General features: G+C 41.0%; 1 protein-coding gene across 5 annotated transcripts in view; it reads right to left on the reverse strand.

Moving 5' to 3' along the window:
* Positions 1-20,664, reverse strand: part of MTA1 (metastasis associated 1) — a 94,151-nt gene that overhangs the window by 35,272 nt on the left and 38,215 nt on the right. For all 5 annotated transcript variants that reach the window (XM_056355474.1, XM_056355473.1, XM_056355475.1 and 2 more), the window contains exons 6-11: positions 17,927-18,044; positions 16,242-16,344; positions 12,501-12,600; positions 10,858-11,046; positions 9,660-9,734; positions 1,598-1,656 (exon numbers count right to left, since the gene is read on the reverse strand). In XM_056355474.1, the coding sequence (XP_056211449.1) occupies positions 1,598-1,656; positions 9,660-9,734; positions 10,858-11,046; positions 12,501-12,600; positions 16,242-16,344; positions 17,927-18,044 (644 nt within the window). The remainder of the gene's footprint in view (positions 1-1,597; positions 1,657-9,659; positions 9,735-10,857; positions 11,047-12,500; positions 12,601-16,241; positions 16,345-17,926; positions 18,045-20,664) is intronic.

Genomic DNA, 20,664 nt, shown 5'->3' on the forward strand with positions numbered 1-20,664 from the left:
TTAAGCAATATGCAAATTAAGGTATAACACTCACAAAATCAACTGTGCCTGGAAATCAAAGCCAGAGACAGAGAAAGCAAGCACACAGGTAGAGACAGAAGTCCTTTCCTGAAGTAGAGAGGTATGTTGCCGATTTGATTATATTCTCTAGACAGCAACAAGAATTATGTTGCTGATGCAGTGTTGAGGGGTAAGATACCACTCCAGACAGCCATTAACAAATAAGCACTATAACCTTTCAAATACAAAGCATATCTACATACATTATAATCCAAGAGCAACCGCAAGGCTACCATGCCGTCTCATCTGCAATATCCTTTTGCATCTGCAATCTAAATCACATTGGCTTTTGCTTTACAAGCTTATCACATTGTGAATCCATGTTTAATTTGAAGTCCAGTGTACCCTTGCAGAGTAACACCATCCACAAAAAGCAATACTGTTGAACAATTGTGTGATAAGACATCTATTTGGTCTCACTCTGAATATTACACTTAATTTTTAGTAAATTCATCTGAGACACATCAACCTATTTCAAAGCAAAGAGATCAGGCATTCTTCTATTTTCACAATAAATTACGGATTGTCTTGTAAGCTAAATACGGAAAACAGTTTTGCCTTAAGTAACAGAACACATGGTAGAAGTTTGTAAATATTTGAAAGGAGACAGAATAAAACAGCAAAGGAGTTATTTGGAACAATACACATGGGAATGTATCTAGAAGTGAAAACTGAAAAGAGAAAGGACAGGGGAGATCTGAAGTTCCACACCATAACATCTGTTGACTGGGTTATGCAAAGGAAATGCAAGAGAGGAAACACATTTTATGAAGAAATTATATCTCATTATATATACACACATTGTTATATATTAAATCTCAATATAAGTTTTTTAATATAACAATTACATTAGGAAACAACCACACATTGGTGATCCACTGATGACAAAAATCAAGAAAAACAGACATATTATTGAGCAGTTAATTAGCTACCCTTTTGTTCATGACCATGCTGACCTGCTAGCAAGTCCCCAACTCCCAGTCCACATAAAAATAAAAATCAGAAAGTAAGTAAACGGTCACTTCAGGATGGGAACACTATACAGGATGAAGTAAATGAGCAACATGACAGCACAGCATCCTAACCAGGAAAGCCCCAAAGGGAGAGTCCTCTGCTGCCCACAGAGGAAATAGCCTGTGTTCCAGAAGTGGAAGGTCAGCGTGTGGGCACACCTTTGTCTTTTACACACCTCTAAGCAGAAGCGTGGCGTGGAGTATCCTGGGAGGAGAGCTGCTTTGCTCTAGTCAGCCTGGAAATACCAAAGCTATCGTGTTCTCTTCCACAAGGCAGCTAGTTGTTTATTAGCACAGGGTGGTTAGCATTAACTCAGCTAAAAATGGAATGCGTGCCTATTCAAGCATCAGCAGAAAGTTTGATATATTGGTAACATAATTTAATAGTTCTCCAACCTGTTTGTTCAGCTATGTCTCTCATTATGTCACTAAAGCAAATATGGAATACTGGGAAGCCGTGGAAACTGCTACACCAGACCCTCTACAATGGAATAGAAAACAAAACAATACAAAAAGATACTTACTAGTTGGGTATATACACTTGTTTTAGCTTGCTTTCTGCTTCTGCTGCTTTCAATCGTTTCTTTAAAAAGAAAAGAAAAAAAGAAAAAAGTTAGAATAAAAAGAAAAGCAGCACTATTTTACCTGAGAGTCGAGTAATATACCTATAAAAACTTTAGCACTTATTAACAAATAACGATGCTTTCCTTTCACTGAGCACCTATGACAAAATCTTTTTCCAAAAGGAAAATATCCACTGAGAACAACTGTGGGCATCAAACGTCCCTATGTACACAGCTCTTAAGAAAAGTCAAGTCAAAGAGATGACAGTCTACTATTTATAAGGACAAACTTCATTCCCATTCACTTCAATACAAATTAATGCACTGTTCCCCCAAACACCCCACCCTGCCCAAGGAAAATCTGACATATCAATCTGTGCATGTTCTCCATGACAAGATCCACCAATTGAACACCACCAGGTACAGTGAGGTACCCTTCTCCATCATACTTACTCAACAGCTGAGCCAATTCAAAGAGTTTCAATGAAGAGTTCTTTGTTGATAGTAATCACTTTTGAAGACTTAGTGACACAGGAGACTTTATTTAAAAATTAAAAAGGCCAAGAGGTCAACTGAAAACCGATGCAGAATTACCCAACAGAGTTTTTAATTATGGTATGTCATCACTTCTGACTAAACATCAGCTATGGACAACCTGTATATTTGCACTTCCCAAACGTGAGAAGCTCTAGGTACACAAGTACTACACCTTTACCCTGCGGGAACTAAGCCCCAGGCACACATGCAAATCTCAGGGGACAAGCAGCAAAGAACTTCAAGTGGGTTAAAAAAGGGGAGAAGCTAACTAGACCAAGCAAGCAGCCCCTAACGAAAAACACCATTGCCAGGAGATATTAAGGAACATAAGAGATGTGTTTAAAAGGATAACAGAGACAAGAAGTAGACTTGTTAGAGCATGGGGACGCATGTTTGTAAGTACAAGCCATTCATGTCTTTACATGGCCCTACTTCAGTAAAACCATCCATCAACTTCTGTCCACATTTCTGGAGTAAAAGGATTAGAGGATCCTTTCAGTGGGATGTACGGATTAAATTCCTCTAGAACAGCACTACTATTACTTTACCTGTGTATTTAGCTACAGCTGTGAACTTGCCGATAGCCCATGAGAACACGGCAGAGGTAGGCAATTAACATGAGCCTGACTAACTGGCCACAGATTCCTTTCATAACTCAAACCTTCACACCATTTAAGAAGATACATACATGTTCTGAGGTTCAAGATTTCTCTTTATTGCATAAGCTAAATTAATTTAGGGTGAACCTCTGGCAGCCTCTACTCCAACCGCCTGCTCAAAGCCAGGCCCATGTTCTTCAACATCTATGGTGCTAACAGTGGTCTGCGTAAAGCCACAACAATGTTTTCCAGACAAATCCGCAGCATGGTGATATTCTAGACAAACAGGTTAGCCAAACATTTTCTATGCAGCAGCCTTAAGGCACAGTCTAGGAAAATAATTGGAAAGCTGAAGTCAGTGTCTTCGTAGAACAGGAAACACCAGAAAACATAGTAAAATTGGAAAGCGTGTGATTGAGGAACTGGACAAACATAAAAATCCTTTTTACAGGGACATGATGGACACACAAAAACAATGAAGTAAAAGTTTCCCGTAAGCATAAAGCTCGCTCTGATCAGGAGGACAGTCTTAAGCACTGGTTTTCCATTTGACAGTGCGACAGTTCCTCACCCAAACCTCTCTAGACTCATAAAGAATTCCTCACTTCCCTTGTACTGTAAATAAAAGTCAACTTATCTTAGAAATCACAGAACGAAGTTGTCAGGCATGAGGACAAGGACTGAGAAAACTGAATTACTGAAAGTTATCCCGAAACTACAGGTACACCTTCAGAGAACTGCATTCAAAAACTGGCTTCTTTCTGCCGGTGTAGGCAAGTTTCCCAGATTGATTCTGTTGAACTTTGTCTAGGACAAGAACAGCTACCTGACAACTTTCCTCAAGAAAACCCCAAGGAAGACTTCATGGAGATGATCCTTATCGATCCTACAGACTGAAAGGAATCAATAATACACATTTTGCTAGCAATTGGTGATGGAACTAGAGGTTCTCCCTCTGAATACAAACCACAAATTCAAAGCTGAACATTTTCAAACCAACCTTACCCAAGTCTTTTTATGTCAGAAACCAAAGCATCCAATCGTGGGCCTCAGAAAGTGCTGTGACAATGGTTCCCCAAACAGCATCAGAAAACCTCCTCTACCTTCCAGAGTGATGCTACCCAAAAAACCCCCCAAAAAACCTCCTTCAACAAAATGCGCACTCAGGTGCCTTTCTACTCATGAAGTGGAGGCTGTTTCACCCACAGCCTGGACTGAAAGACAGGTCGTCTTTCCCCGGGCACAGACTACCATAGGCAGTTAAGTCAGCAGATTAACAGTCACAGAGCTCAGTTGCAGGAATTACAAGGAAGTCCAACATCAGACACCGATAAATAGCTTAAAATACTGCTTGAAGAGCCTTGTACAAGCCTCATATTTCCTTGAGACCTAAGCAGGAAATTCAGGGAACTTCCACTGCTACAGAACTGTTTAGTTTTTGTTTTGTGTTTTTTATTTCCACTAGATTTCTAGATTGTGGGGCAAAAAGCTGCAGTTTTCTTGACAAAAGCTCCCAAGGGGACTATCTAGAGTCATTATGTTATGACAGTTTTGGAAATCTATGAACGCAAAAGCTTCATGCAAGCACAAAGCATTACCAGCAGCTGAAATATTCTACCATCCACAACGTAAAGTCATTTGCCTTGGAGAAACGACAACTAATTTAGGGTATTAAGCAACATTTCAGTAAACTGGTGATGAATATCAACCTCACACTACAGACTTTCTTTGCGATTGATGAGCATGGCACAAGCTCTGAGATAACAACTGCCATAAAGTCACCAGGAGCCAGCAATACCCTCCTCTCCTGCCTGGGGATCAGCAAGGAGCACAGCATACAGCTAAGCCTTTATTACAAGTAGTATACCAAGAAAATTGACAGTTTTCAGAAGGTACCACAATGTACTGGATAAGAAGAGGTTTTGCCCTAAGTACCTGCGTCTGTGGGCAACCAATAGACCAGATATGATGAGTTTCCTATTTTTTGACAGTGACTGATACCAGAAGGTACAAAAAAAAAGGTACCTGTAATGCACCATTTCAGAATAATCCCTTCACAGACAAAGTGCTTGGCTAGGTCCTTTGCCAGTTATTAATGGATCTGTGCCTGAAGTGTATTTACACTATAAATTTTTAATGTTGTCCAATGTAGTTACTAATGTCCTCATCCACAAAAATATCTCTGAACATTTGTAACTTTTTCTAGTAGTTTGGCCTAAATAAAAATCTTTTCTCTTAGAGTTATTTATAAACGCACGTCTTAAGTATATCCTCTTATTTACCTCATCATATTTTCCTCATCTCTGAAAGGGAGATATTACCAACTTGTCCATCCCACGGGGACCAAGGGATTAAAAGGCTAAGCAGCGTACATTCGAGACGGTGCAAACATCTGTCCTTTATATATCCTCTCCCTGGATTTCACATCTTTCATTCCACCCATGGAGCTTGAAAGAGTTTTAAAATACATGATGTATCGGAGCAAATGTTTGTGGCAATTTTCTAAAGAATGAACAACTATAAAGGGGTAATAACAGAAGAAATTCGGGAACACGGGATATTTCAAGGTCCACAACACAAGAATGGGGTTGGTAGACAGCACAGGGATGCCTCAAACATCTTCAAATATTATTAGTTTATGATAGGGAAGATAAATTGCATTTTCTGGATTTAGAGGAGAACTTTCACACTGTTCAGCCTTTTTCAAAACTCTGAACATACAAGAGCTGTTGGAAGGCAGGGGAGATGGGACAGAAAAGGTAATTTGGGACAAGTGTTTCCAGCTGCTTGTGCTCCAGCAACACATGTCAGCACTGATGTGTGGTACCTACGGTCTCTGTCACTTGTTTGCCAAAACTGCCACAGCCCCATGTTACTGTAGGTTTAACAGGAGGTGTTTGGGGATAAAACATCCTACATACATGGAAAAACATTTCTTTGATCCATTCCTGTTTTGCTAGCACACAGTACTTTATGAAGGCTAGTACATTAAGATGTCACTCACAGCTCTTGACTAAGTACAAAAAAGTTTGCTTCCCTTAATAAAGATGTTTTCTATCCACATCAAGACTTACCAGAGCTCCCTCCCTTAAGCTCCCTACCTCATGTAGTCAAATATAAGGGCACTTCAACTTTCTCCAGTATCTTCTCAACACTAGGCATACCTGAAAACTGAATTTCTGTCTATTCCACCTACATTTTTCTAATGGCACTTCCACATAAGAAATAAAACAGTAGAAATTCACAGTATTTGCTCTTCTTCTTGAAGCTGGACGCTCCTTAAGTGCAAATAAAAATGCAAAAACTAAATCAAAGCATTCAACTCTCAGAAAGCATATGACTAATTCAAACAGTCAACTGCCACTGCCATGTCCCAAGCTCTTCTCAACCGCATCTCAGTGGTTGCAAAGTGTTAGGTTTTAAAGAGAAGTCCTGACAAACAGTAGAAGCATTTAAACATCTTTAAAAATAAAAGTCACCCTGGAATTCACAACTACATAAGAACTCAGTCTTTACTTTGAATGAAAATGTAGGCATACCCAACCATCACATCAATTCTTTAAAAGTGGGAAAGCCACCAAACAGCAGTTACTCAGTGGATACCATTTCAAACCTTTCTGAATTGGAAACATAAGCTCTTGTGAATTGACACAGGAAGTCTGTCTCAAGAAAAAGATGCATTCAAAAGAGACACTGGATACTGAATTTGGAATGCATCTCCCTCAGTTTCTTCAGGACAACTCTGAAAGGATGTCTTTGACAGGACAGCTCTTGGAACCACTCTGCACAGACACTCAGGAGCCTACATCAGACCACAAATTCTGCATTAACATTGCAGCAGAATTACTCCTTCTAGCAGTTCTGTTCTTGGATGAGGGTCAGTCCTTCTCTTGAAACGACCAAACTCCTAATTACACTGCTAACCTTCAAAAGCATGGTATAGATGAAGTCAAATAAAATTTACTGGATACGAGATCCAAGTGCACGCTCCAAAACAACTCAATTTGCATGTATCTCAATCACCATATCCTACTCACAAGATGAGGAAGTGCTGTGTCAAGCCTTTTGATCTTAGGTATACCCAGCATAAGTACACCTTGTTGTGCAGTTGTGAAAAAGGGTCTTTCTTGACAAAGTCAACTCAAAATTTAGCTTCCTCAGTGGCAAGAAACAGAGGGATTCTGCTTCAGGATTATGACAGTGCTTTCTTGCTCCAAAAAAATCTCAAAGGAAATACAGAAGGATGTAAACATTTCCCAACTAACTGTTTTTCATCAAAGCAGGCAATTGGTTGATTACAAAAAATTTCATTACTATGTTGTGTAACTCAGAAATAAGACAGTTTAAGCGGACTTAGATTTATTCAGCCAAAGAGTCTACAGAAATGAGCAAGTTATCAATTTATCAATATTTTTTAAAAGACAATAACATAGAGCCTTGGAATATAATTTAAACACGCTCTCAGAAGGACAGCAAGTGAAAGTAAAACAACACAGGATACACGCTTTTCATACCTTTACTTAGTACACTTCCAGTATCTTACATAAAAAATGCTGTTAGTCTTACCACAAAATGGTTGTGGGGCTAAGGAAAGAATCTATGCAGACAAAACACTATGAAGAAACATGGAAAAAGTGGTGAGGGATGCACTTTGCTAAAGACTTTGCACACATCAAATAAAATATAAATGTAATACACCATTATTTCAACTACAACTTCCTATGCTTTTCTTTGTGGTTATATGTAGATAGCTCTCCCAGGCTTTTTATAAACGTTTAGTAGTATTATTTGCTTGTACAAACTGGGAATTTTAGATGAGGTCTTCAGCTCAGTTCAGACTTAATTGATATGATAACTCTGTACTGCAATTTCTATCTGTTCGGCTTATACTGTCTCCTAAGTGCAGAGCCTCTAATTGAAAGTTTTCCCCAAATCCCACTCCCTGGAATATTGCTGGGCAGCACAGGTAAGGTACAGTATAACTGTGATAGAAGACCGGCTGCAGAGGAATATAGCAGAATGGTACAAGAACTGTAGGTTTGTTGGGTTTTCTTAATTACTGCAACAACAAATAATCAGTCTTTCACACAACTATCCCCTCTGCAATTTTGTCTGTGTAACAAGGAAGCTCAAGAAAGCAGAAAAAGAAAAAGAATTTAACCACTTACTAATCAAGGCACAGTTTTTCCAGCTGTTTTGCCTTCCTAGCACACAGGCCTGGAAGCAAAAACCTGAGACACTATTCTTATCTGTCTCCTACGGTATCCAAGAGCAAACACCAAAGAAACTGCTTCCTACCCCCTACTCCCACCGCCACCATTGCTACATACTACCTCAAGATGGGCAGAACCAGAACTTCACTATTGGAAATGTATGGCAGAGTTTCTAAGCAGGAGAGAGATGCTTTTTAGTTTAATCTTTCCCAAGAACTCCTACTATTCTCTGCTGTTCTGACTGCACAGGGGTGACATTTTCATGCAAAAGCCCAAGATTCTAGCTTTCACCGACTGATAAAATAACTTTCCTCACTTTTTCTGATACCTATCATATTGCTAGATGAACTTTTATCAGTAAAAGGAATGAGGTGAGATAAAAGATGCAGGGAAGAAGATAAAGGGATTCCTCTCAGTGCAAATATTGAGTGTAGTACAGGCCGAGTACAGTCAGCTATTGTCTCCTAAACAGCTGTAATCAGACAGTATAGCAGCACTCACTATATCAATGATACACCCAGTTCAGTGGGGAAGGAAAGACAATGACCTCATTTCTCCTGCACCCTTTTTCCCCACTGTACCAGCTTCAATTGCCGTCGCACGTTCCTACCATCCATTTCCTTACCAGAAGGAAAAGTTTCAAAGAATGGACTAGAAGAAATATTGGAACGAGGATGGAGTTAGTATTACTTTTTTAAAAAAGTAAGACAGAATTTATGCAAGAAAAAAGTTCTCATTTGTCCTGAGGCTCCCTCTGTAATTTAAACAGTATTCCTATCAGAAAGAAAATAGTAAAAAACACATTACAGACCAGGGTACCCAAATACAGCATATGCCAAACATTGGTCAATGCCTCAGGCATCTAGTTGTTATCCCAGGCTGAATTTCCAATGAAGCAAGTTAAGGCAGGACATTTCTATAACACCACTTTTTCTAATACTTCAAATAGATGCCTAAACATAACACTGATAATTATAATGAAAAATTCATTATATAGTTCTCCCTTATTTTAATTAATTTTCCCATTAAATATTATAAGTAGTTTTCAGCAACTGATACTCTGCAACATTTTTGCATGCTGCTTGCATTATGCTTTCTTTAAGGGACCAAGCAGTCTTCGTATTTAAACAAGTAGAGATAAAAATAAATGTAAACACTAGTCAAAGTCAATTCTCAAGTATAATGAGTATGGGAATTTGAGCCATCAACACTTCCCAGACAAACACTTTACAGCACTTACATGGGGGAGCCTCCGTGTATCTGCAAAGTCACAGGCAGGCAGATGTGGAGAGTTAGCACAGGTGCTTGTCATACAGCAACTGCCCACCCCTCCACAGAAAGTCAAAACTGAGGTTAATGCTGACCTTGAACTCTACAATCAGAAATTAACTCTATTCCCTTCCTCAAACTGCTGAATTCCAAGACAGACATTTGAAAGCTCCAAACAAAGCAGTAGGAATCACGAGAAGAAAGCACAAATGCCAGTGCTACATGTTTGTATCTACGGAGCAGCTGATGAGTTTAGTGAAGAGAGATTATTCAGTGCTTCAGATCATTACAGAACCCACCTGTTGGAAAGGCTGAACCCCAAGAGGGAAAATAAAGCAATGATGCTTGGTTTCAAAGGCAAGAAAAAACTTCTGACAATGAAAGAGGCGATTCTGACTCTCTTACCTGCTGAACGTATCTGTCTGTAGTTTTCCACATATAGTAATATTCTATTATGCTTGTTAAGGACTTCCATGGGAGCTAGGGACATAAAGGAAAAGCAGCAATCATTGCAGGAAGCTGGCACACAGCCTCACTAAAATTCACAGGATTCCTCTGACAGACAGTTTGTAGCAGTCTTGCAACTAACTAACCCTCCTAACAACAAAAAAAGACAGTCCGTGTCTGAATCTCCTAGGGCATTAGATGCACATGGGATTCATGTTAAATTAAATGCCCTTTCAAAAAATAGTGCTTTCAGTGTAGAAGTAGAGCAGGTTACAGGTAAATCTTCATGCTGCACTGGCTCCAGAGAAAACCATTCAAGAGAGGCACAATGTGGAAGGGAGCCCACTGTCTCAGACTCTCTGTTTGAGCAGCAAAGACTCAAGCAAGAGCCACAAATACAATATCACAGTTCTGATTTGCTTGGCTTCCATGGAGCTGGCCCATTAAAAAAAATAAAATAGTAACCACCAACAGAATTGTGCCCTGCCAGCTCTGTTCTCTGCATGAGAAGCACGAGGATTTCAGCAGGACCACAGAGCACGCTGTGCTGTTTCCAAGTCCCTCAGTTTAGAAGATTAGAGCAGGGGACAAGCAGCACAGAAACTACTTGTTTTGTTCCACAGGACTCAAACAGCGGTACAGTGAAACTCAGCTCTTTTTACAGTGCTCTCTTCAATTTGCAGACCGAGCACCTAGGGTGGAGAGCTTTGGCCAAACTACAGCACATTTCCCTTGGACACCCAAGATTCCTTTTAAAAACTTTCAAAAGGCCTTTTCTGAAACTGCATTATAAAAGTGACTAAATGTTCATGTTTCAAAAGACCCAGTATTTATTCTCCTTCAAACGCAAATTAATATACAGCAGCTAGGCTGTCACAACACTTTCCTAAATCCTCCCTCAGCTGTAGTGGAGCAGATGATTTTAAATTAACATTTGTAAAGGAAAAGCTATCATCTGGGATTTGAAATTCTGACTGTACAGCAGGCTGTCACCAGTATAAGGTCTGCCTTTCCCCAGTTTACAGCAAGACACATGCTAAAGTTCAAATCCCTCTTCTCCAACACAAAGAAAACCAACACAGTTTAGACAAGCTGTAATCAGTTGTGTAACTGCTGAGAACCGGCCACCATGCGGGCCCTCATTTTATATACTTACAAAATCTTGCTGAATGTCAGTGAAATCTTTTCCATATTTTTCTAGTGCTTCCTCAAAGAGGTTTGCCTCTGAAGCAGACCACTCCTCCATCTCATCCCTGCACAGGACCGGCCCACCTTGCGGCACAAGCGCAGAGATTGCCTTGGAAATGTCATAGACATTTTTGTGCAAAGTGTCCATAGCATGGAACTACATGATTGTAAAAGAGAAAGACAAATGTAAGGACAAGCATCTAGGGTGGAAAAAACGCTTAATAGTGGAACAGCAACAACAAAAGGTCTGCACCAGGATCTGAGGGTGCAGTATTCTATAACACAGAATCAGTAAAAACTTACTCCAACCTCAGACTCACTGTAATTGTCACTGTACAAGTCTAATGCTCAGTAAGTAACAACAATGGGGTTTGTGGAACACGAGCCCTGGCATATCAATAATTCCTACTTAGCTACTTCACCAGCACCACCACTGTAGCACTACTGTTAAGAAAGCGCACAGGACAGTGACCCACTCACCCCAGGACTGAGAAGCCCTGGTTAAAGATGGAGCATGAAGACAGAGGACCAAGGCCATATTTTCTAATAAACTTGGCCATGCACATTCTTTGTCAAATAATCCACAAAAACTGCATATAAGAAAAATATTTAAGAGCAGCACCACACATATACAGTCCCACCAAAGGCCAGAAATCCTCCCAAAAGATTAAAGTCAAGTCACACATCGTAGCAGAGTAGGAAAAAAGAATTACTCCCAGGAGCAATTACTCCTGAGAAAGCCAAGCTATGACTGTCTGCAACTTGTGATTTACAAAGGCTGAGAACACGTTGCGAAGGAGGAATTGATATTAGCAAATGAAAGCTTGGCTTTATTTCCTGGTTTCTGTAGTTTTAATCAGGATGTTATTTGTCTTTCATCATACCAGTTTTGTGCATGTGCATAATCAATCTACAGTGTTCTATCCTAGAATTTGTTCTATACATGATTTCACATTATTCCAGTTATGAGGTGAGGCACTGATAACAGTTCTCTGGAGACTTTAGAAATTTTATTCAAATTTTCATTAAACTTTCTCTAGCATAGGAGTTTAAGTTTTCCCTTTCCTCTATCTACTCAGAATCACTTATGATTATAAAATATTAATCATGTCACTACACCTCAAGTACGCTAAAATGGAGCTTGTCAAAGAGAAGAGCTGTATCAACTGAAACTTCTTATCTGACCACAAGCTTTTCCCCCAGACGATCTTGCTCAAGGATGCCAGTGACAGCCTGGTGTTGGGGAAGTGATGAGGAGCAGCATTCTGGCATTATAACGTTGCAGACAGGCAGATAACCGCTTGCATTCTTCTTAAGACAGCTACTAAGCCCATACAAGAGGTGGGCTGTGAAGCATGTCATCAAAACATTTTAATAAAACAAAACACACAAAAAAATTATCTCATAGAATTATCCATGATGGATCGTAGGAGGCACAAGGCCAGAAAAAGTTACTTCATATGTAAATAAAGGGTTCCTTTACAAAGACAGGATCTGTTTCACAGCAGGCCACAATTACAATCCATCTGCCCCTCTCTCTTTGCCAACTGTTATTGCCGAGGTGAGTATTTTGCATCTCTCAATAACTTAAGGTCCTCTTAAAAATCTTACCAGTGTGATGTCCCTAGAGGCTGCTGCAGCACTCATGTGCAAACTTGGCTGTCTGACAGAACTACTGCAATCTAGTGCTCGGGCAAACGTACCAACAGACCTGAAAGAAATTAAACAGAGCATTAACTTTGCATGCAAAACAAGCATAAATATAAACACCCAACCAACGCTTTTTGAGATCAGCAGACTCCATCTCTCAGTAACAAGATTATATGGTTTGGCACTAGTAGTGAGCCAGAGACTGTTCTCTTCAGATGTGGTTAGTTATTATGACCACTTTATTCAGTTCCTATGACCAAATAGGCTTAGGCACAAGGAAACAGTGAAAGACCCAGGGATCACAAACGGAGTTTTCAACTGCTGTCTTATCCCTTATCTCTTAAGGGATAAGACCTAAGCTTTAACAGAAAGCACAAGCAAGCTTTACGGATAGCAAAAGTCTCTTCCGCAATAGCAACAGCAGTGCTGCATTGTTTGGAGACAGATGCCAAGACCCGACAGGAAAAAAAAAATGCAGTAATACAAGCATTCTTCTAAGTTTCAGTAAAATCAAAAACAATCTTTATTTTACAACTTAATATTGTATAATACGTGCCTACTATATAGCATAAGAATACAGCAGTTCTCAAATATTCCCCAATGCCAGCCATTCCTGCACCTGAGGCCACAATCCCCATGCTCCTCATTTTATTCCTAAATAAATTAGGCAGAGAAAGAAACTTTTAACACAAACATCGATTCCAGCAATTCCTACTCCCCTTGCTGCTTCTACACCACCTGGGTGAAAGGCTTGTGCTCCTGCACAGTGGACTGGAGCTGAACTCCTCTGAGCAACTGTTACAACAAAAAAAGGTGGGTGGTTTTTTTTTTTTTTCCCCTCTACTCAGATAACTTCCCCAAACTAGTCTGAGCACACAGAGGAACAAACCAGTGCTAAGCAGCGCAGTAGTAGTAGTTGTCATAAAATACCTAATTCTAGCCAAAATCCAAAACAGCCTCCCCACCCAAGTTTCTATGGCGGATTTACACTTTGCCCTCTCCCCAGCCTCCCAGTCACTACCCCTACCCCTGCTTCGTAACTCCCCTGTCCCCAGCTTTCACTGAACTGGTATCTTTTTCCTCTCTGTCTGCATGGCATCTAATTATAAACTGGATCGCTTTGCTCATTCCGGACAAAAGCGATTTTTATACTGATCTTTTCAGTGATTCTCGTTACAGCACGTGCCTTCAGGCAGCTGTATCAGTAAACCCAGTGGGCAGCAGTGAACAGCCAGGAACTACTAAAACCAAAAGCCCACACAAGGTAGAAACCCCCAACATAAAGCAGCTCTACAGTCACTCTAAACCAGGGGTCCTCAAACTTTTTAACCAGGGGGCCGGCGCGCGGATGAAGTGGCAGGCAGTCATCTGCAGCTGCTTGGTTTCCCCCACCAATCCCCGGCGGGGGGTGGGGCGGGGGGGTTTCTGTAAATACCAGGGGCCGGATTGAGGACCCTGGGGGGTCGTATCCGGCCCGCGGGCCGTAGTTTGAGGACCCCTGCTCTAAACCAACCCACGTGAAAACCCCCACCTGCTGGGGCACTTCTACCCTCTTGCTTTCTGCTGGGTCTTCCTGACACCAACACCAGAGCACTGTGTGGCTGAGTGGCAATTTGAATCAATAATGCTGAAATTAACCCAGGAAACAAAGTTCTTTGCTTTTCGATGGTGTCCTGTACTTCACTCGATTAGAAGCAACTGTGAAACCACAGCCTTGTCAAGAAGGGTGCCTTAAGGAGGAATATCCTTTGCTGGAGGTATCCCAGCTCTGCCCATCACTCCTTCATCTGTTTGTTCTGCATCGCTGGTGGAGGTTATCCTCTCCCCACTTTCATCCTTCTCCCTATGTCCATCTAATCAAGCAGAATTAAACTGTTGCAAATAAATCACTTAGTTCAGCCAGTTTGACTTTACTGTTGGCACAGGTCAAGGGAAACAGCAATATATTGTGTAAGCAGCACAGTGAAACTTCCAAGACCCTAAATTTTATGGTGATTCTTTAGTGTAACCAGAACACTATGAACTTTATGAACCTTAGAAAAGTCTATACAATAAAAAGTGCATGTTTAACCAAGGACAAAACTGTACTAATGGATTCTGAACTGTGAGATTTTCTTCAATCTGCTGTTTGGATTGAAAATTGTTCGGATTGGACTGCAGTTAACATTTTTAATTTTAACAAACCTAGTTTTGCTCTTGGCACACTGTTACTGGACCCACATAAGGCCCAAGCAGCCTTGTAAAGGTTTAAGTGCTGCAATTCAGAATAGCCATTTTTTAAAGTTCTGATCAAAGTTCATAATAATGGCAAGTTTTATCTTCAAAGTACATAGAAAAAATGGATTTGGGTGTGTGTTTTCAAGTATATACACATCTCCTCTTGAGTAATTAAAACATTGCATTTCACCATCTCCTTGATGCACCGCCATTATTTCCCCCCTGCTGCCCCACTCATTATTCCCCCGAGCTTCTATCATTCAGCATGTTGAACGCATTGACTGCTGTTTGATAAAAATGCACCCTCATTGCATCATCCAGCAGCTTTGATCAGCACTGGAGGGTCCTGTCCAGGCAGATGCTTACACACAAGCTCTAGCGTTGCCTCCCTGACAAGCACCCCGTTAACTTACCCAACAACAGGGACAGCAATGCCAGACTCAGCGAAGTTGAGGAGGAAATTCAAAGCATGGTAACTCAAGGGGGGGGGAGGAGACGAGAACCAAAAGAACCAGGGCCCAATTTAACAGAGTATTTGAAATATAGGTTTGACTCTTTTCCAGGGGTAAAGTCCTTGGTTGAAGCAGGCAGCAGGGTTCAGGTCTATCAAATACCACAGCCAATGAGCAGAACTCTCAAGACTAGCAAACCCACACACTACTAGCAGCTTCTAACTTTACACACCCCTTTCCTAACCATAGCCAAATAGCTTGCTCCATTGACTAAAACCATCAAGAGGTCCAACTATCCATCAACTCACACCACTCTCCTCCCATGCAGTCCTACAAACTCACCTAAAAGACAAGAATTTGGAGTGTTAACTTTTTTTCTCTCCCCCCTCCCCATCATTCAGTCACCCATTGCTATGAGAGCCTGAAATTTAGTATAGGCTTCTGTTCATATAAATGCATACCAATGACAAAGTTCAAGAACATTTTAAAAAGGAAAAGCTGATCCATAAAGATTGCTTTGGGCTTAAATAAAAGCACACATTTCACCATCTGCACAGATTTGCAGTGTTTTACTTTACTGTGCCCACCTACTGGAATCTAGGCATTAGAAACCATCCACACTCCATCAAAAACACTTTACCAGACTTCTTAGCAAACTATTAACGGATGTTAAAATGTCACTGGATTTGAAAAGGGGACAAAATGGACTGAGTAATGAACTGTCAAGAATTCAGTTCACTAAGCCTTCTGCATACTGGCCAAAGTATTTGAAAAACCTCACCAATTACAGGATCGTTTTTACATGCCATTTGCTTTTCTTTCATGAAAGTGATTAAGTTGTAAATCTGAGTAGCTGTTCCTAAAGTCATGCAATTCCCAGGAAGGCACGTAAAATGTCCATCATTTCAAAATGGAGCAAGTCAATCAAGCAACCAAAACCAGCATTCTTACTAGTAACGCAAAAGGAACATAAGAAGTGCTTGGAAGAGTTATTAGCATTTACTTATTTAAAGGAGAGGTAAAATGCTCTTACCGTGCTACCACCAGGAACTGGTCTATCTGCTTGTCTACTAGTGGGTTAAAGGCTTCCCAAACTTTTGTTTCAAGTTTTGACTGGTCTCTTCCATCATCCTCACCTGGTTGAAAAACAAATTTGAAATGCTCGGTATGGCTGTTTTGAAATAAAAGTATTCTAGACTTTTTTTTAATTTCACAATAATGTAACTGCTAACCTATCTCAATTACTCTGCCAAAAGGGCCACTGTGAAAATTTCATTCACCTACTCGTCTGTGACAATTTCAGCTTGACAGATGCAGCAACACAGCTCATCTGAATTGTGCCATCACGTTTTCAAGAACTGTTTTTAAAGGACACATACCGGGAAACAGACTACATCCTTCTCCCAACTAGACAGTATCTCATCAGCCCCTCTCCCCAGCTCCCCTCTCTATGTTTCTCTCCTTTATCTTGCAGAAATTCCAGGAAAACAGACACACTCCCAGCTGCTCTGAGGAGGTAGAGTAGCCGGTTCCCTTAGAAAGCGGAAAAATCACAGCATCAGACTCTCTTGCTTTTATTTTCCTAACTCTACACAAACCAAAATACCCTGGAAAAGTACAGGAGCTGAGACTTTTTCTTCTTTCTGCTCCCTTTATAACATCTGGAGATTATCCTTCTCTGAAGCCCTGTGTTGGCCCACTGAGGGAAGAGAATGCCTTTCAAATTAGTTCATCCTCACTTCGGAGGCTTGCCCAGCTGCTTGAGTAAATACCAGTTTCACAGACAAATTAAGCAAAAGTCCTGACCAATTTGTTTGCCTGTTCTAGTATGAGGCTACCACTATCAGCAAAGCTCCTAAGCAAAGACAGAAGCATCTTACTGCTTTCATATCTCTGCCCATCCAGTCTTGGAGAAAGTCCTTCTTGGAGAAGGTCCTTCCAACATGGGTTCTCTTAGGAGCAAAATACCAGCACTTTGGCCGTGCATTACATGGGTCTTAGAAAGGAGCAATTATATGCCAGTACTCCCCATCCCTCTCAGGTTTTGCGTTACCCTACAGATCCAAAAGCAGGCTGAAAGACAAAGCTAAGGTTAGGTACTAATTGGTAACTAGTATCGGTTACTGCTACTCCTCCCTTCTCCTCGGGCCAGGGCCCTTGTGGTCATGCTGCTGCTCCATGAAACAGCGGTGGCAGGCTGAGGTCTCCCAACACCTTCAGGCCAGAAAATTCTTCCTCCTGCCCATTCTGCAGGTGAGAAGTCTAGGCTGAAAGCCAGCGCTTGGGATGGGGAGAGGGCTCCAAGGAACAGGCACCCAGCAATAATGGGCAAATTGATGAAGGGAGACAGTATTTAATTGGCAGTAATTTGGGAGGGGCTTTTATAGGGAAGCAAGGTTTGATTAAAAACACAAAAGGCTGTGTTTCTGTTTCCCATGGAAATTCTGAAATCTCTTAAAAAAAGAGTGCAAGCTCTGAGAGAGCCAATTAATTCAATTTGTTTCAACAACTTTTATGATTTGGACAAATGCCCACTTAAAAGACTGGTTTGAGACATAAGTAATTGTGTTCAGTGAGCAACACCAACAAACCAGCCCATTGCTGTACGCACGGCTTGGCAGCAGGAGCCTCCACCTCCCACACCTATGAGGGCCGCACACATAGAAGTGGCCGCATCCTACATGGCCTCTTGACAATTTAAATAAATATGGAAATTACCCTCTTTTAGTAAGTCTGTTATATCTGCCTGGTATCTGTTTCCAACTCGGATCTCTCCTTTATCAGCGAGTAGGGTCTTTTGTTGAGGATCATATACTAGCGAATAAAAGAAGAAATCCTAAAAATAAAACAAAAGTAAAAAAGTAAACAGTATTATTAGCTTTTACTTCCAGCTTTGCATACACACTAGCAAGCTTCTACATTTTAAGTTTGGGTTTATTGCCTATATATATATATATATATTATTTTTAAAAAATTGGGTGAACAAACAATAGATGAACCACCGGGTTTAAAACCCAATGTTAAATGCTGCCACTTTCTTCTACGTAAGTGTTAACAGCTCTCCACAAAAGTGGCCCTACCCTTAATAAGTCTTTGAAGTTGAAGTGAACAAAGCTCCTCTATTGCACAAACAAGGCTCAGAAGGGCCAGGAGGTATTTTTTAGTAGTACCAGCTGTTTCAGAACACAAAACTGCACTTTTCTGTATACCAAAACAGCAGTACTAGATGCTAGTGACTTATCTGCACAGAAATATTGGTACAAACTAAAGCCTAATTTCAGAACGTTACAACCGTACCAGCGAAACACCCCACAGACACATGAAGCCCCAGCCAACCTCTGTAGCCTCTGCAGGACTTGCTCCAGAATGTCAATGTCTCTTTGGTGCCAGGAGGCCCAAAGCCGGACACAGGACTCCAGAAGTGGTCTCAAGGGATGAACTGAGGGGATGAGATCCCATCCCTGCATCTGCTCACTATGCTCCCGTTAATATAGACCAGGATGTGCTTGGCTTTCCTTGCCACAGGGACACACTGCTGACCAGCTTCTTTTCTGCCACCATCTATGCTTAAATCCCTATGCTTCCTTCTGCTCACTACTGGTAGAGGGGTAGCAGATTTGGCAGCTGCAGTAATTAGCTGCAGGTGGCAATACATTAATTTGTTGCTTTTGTTCAAGCAGATGAGAAAAAGGCTAAAAAAAAGCTGCTTGGCTTCTGTTACCTGGGTGTGTAAAATTAAAGCAAGAAGTCATACTAGAATAAGAATGTCCTGCCAGGGTGAAGAAAGAAAACAGCCAAAATTTACTTAAAACTGCACAGTATAAGTAATTAAACTCTTCTGCATGGATAAGTACTTCGATATAGCTACTGAATGTGACACATCAGAGACCAGCTATGCTCCATCAAAGTACAGCGTGGGATATGGGGCAGGAAGAGCGCTCTGGTAGAATGTGACCTCTCATACCTCCATCCACAGCAACACCCTCACCAGGACGGAGAAGTGTTTCTGAACAGAAACAAAGGATGTGCAATGCGCCGTTTTTTCACATCTTGGGTTTCTGGCTTGTTTTCCCTTTCCCCATATTTCTGTGTCAATAGCAGGCACTCTGCTTAAATACATCTCATTTCATGCTCACCTCATTTTCCCTTTCCCTATATTTGTATGCGTCAACAGCATGCAACAAAAATTAGGACAAAAGCAGCATCAGTTTCAAGCCCTGTTCATCTTCCTGAAGAGGTGGCAATGGAAAAGAGAGTCTCCCAATCTGTCATACGAAGGCCAAAAAAGGAAGAATTGCTGTGAGTTTCCCCAGTAACATTGCAAAAATTCTGTGGGCTAGGGCTTCAAAGGTACATACTAGTTCTGCTCTCCAGCCCTGCACATTCCACATATTAATCTAAGACTGATGCCATAGAGGTAAGGTCTCCTGTGTTTCCTTTACATGTATAATGCATCCAGCATCCAATTACAGGATTTAAGAGTGTTAACTCCATATATTCTGCTTCAATTTTGATCTAAAAATCAGCGTTTTTCCAGGAAGACAGCAACATCTCTGGAAGAGAAGAAAAAAAGCCAGAAAAGAGCCAAGCCAGACAGCCAAACCTGCTTTGCTACCTAAGGAAACTACTGCACAAAAAGGTATCACCTATGCAGTGGCAAGGCAGGGAATTCACACCAATCTCCTCCAGCAGAAAACATGCCGTTTCCCCACCGTGGAAGCATGAACAATCACGGGCAAGAACAATCTCATGTTACGTCATGATAACAGGATAAAAGTCACAGCTAACACTTGGCAAACTCCTGTTCCAACACCCAGCTAAGTCCACTGGAAGGGCTGCCCATGGGGGGGGGGGGGGCTGGGATTTGGTTTCATCCTAAACAAATCACTTTTTTGACAGAACGGATTCCTACTCCCACAGGCACCAGGGTCAAAATACATCAACCTACTGACAGAAGGGAGCTTCAGAGTATATGAAAACTCATTTAAATTATAGCTGTGTAAAGAAATCTGGATCTCTTGCTCCCTGACACACACAAAGTTCACGATACTACAATATTCTGAGAATGTACTGTTGCATAAATAAAGCATAGGAAAAGTTTTTTTGTCTTGCAAGCTTCCATGTCATAAATATAGTAGTATATTTGTTCCAGCTTGAGAATACCTAACTGGAGGACAAAGCATATGCAGTGCAACATTAATGCTTTTCAGGCACGTTGCCCAGCAAATACGCAAACCAACCACTGTAGTATAACAACACAGTAGGCCCCAAGGAAGGCCAATTCTACAGGCAAGTTCTTAACACAGTCTTTCTTGGCCAGGGAAAACTAATCATTGTGGAGGGGTTTTCTCCCATGGTATTTGACCGTTAGATGCCCTACTGCTTTTGTTTTATTGATTATCACTATGAAGTTTCTCTACAAAATAAAAGCCATCTTTCTCTACCAGTCTCAGGTC

This window comes from Falco biarmicus, chromosome 11 (assembly GCF_023638135.1).
Source record: "Falco biarmicus isolate bFalBia1 chromosome 11, bFalBia1.pri, whole genome shotgun sequence".
Taxonomy (NCBI): domain Eukaryota; kingdom Metazoa; phylum Chordata; class Aves; order Falconiformes; family Falconidae; genus Falco; species Falco biarmicus.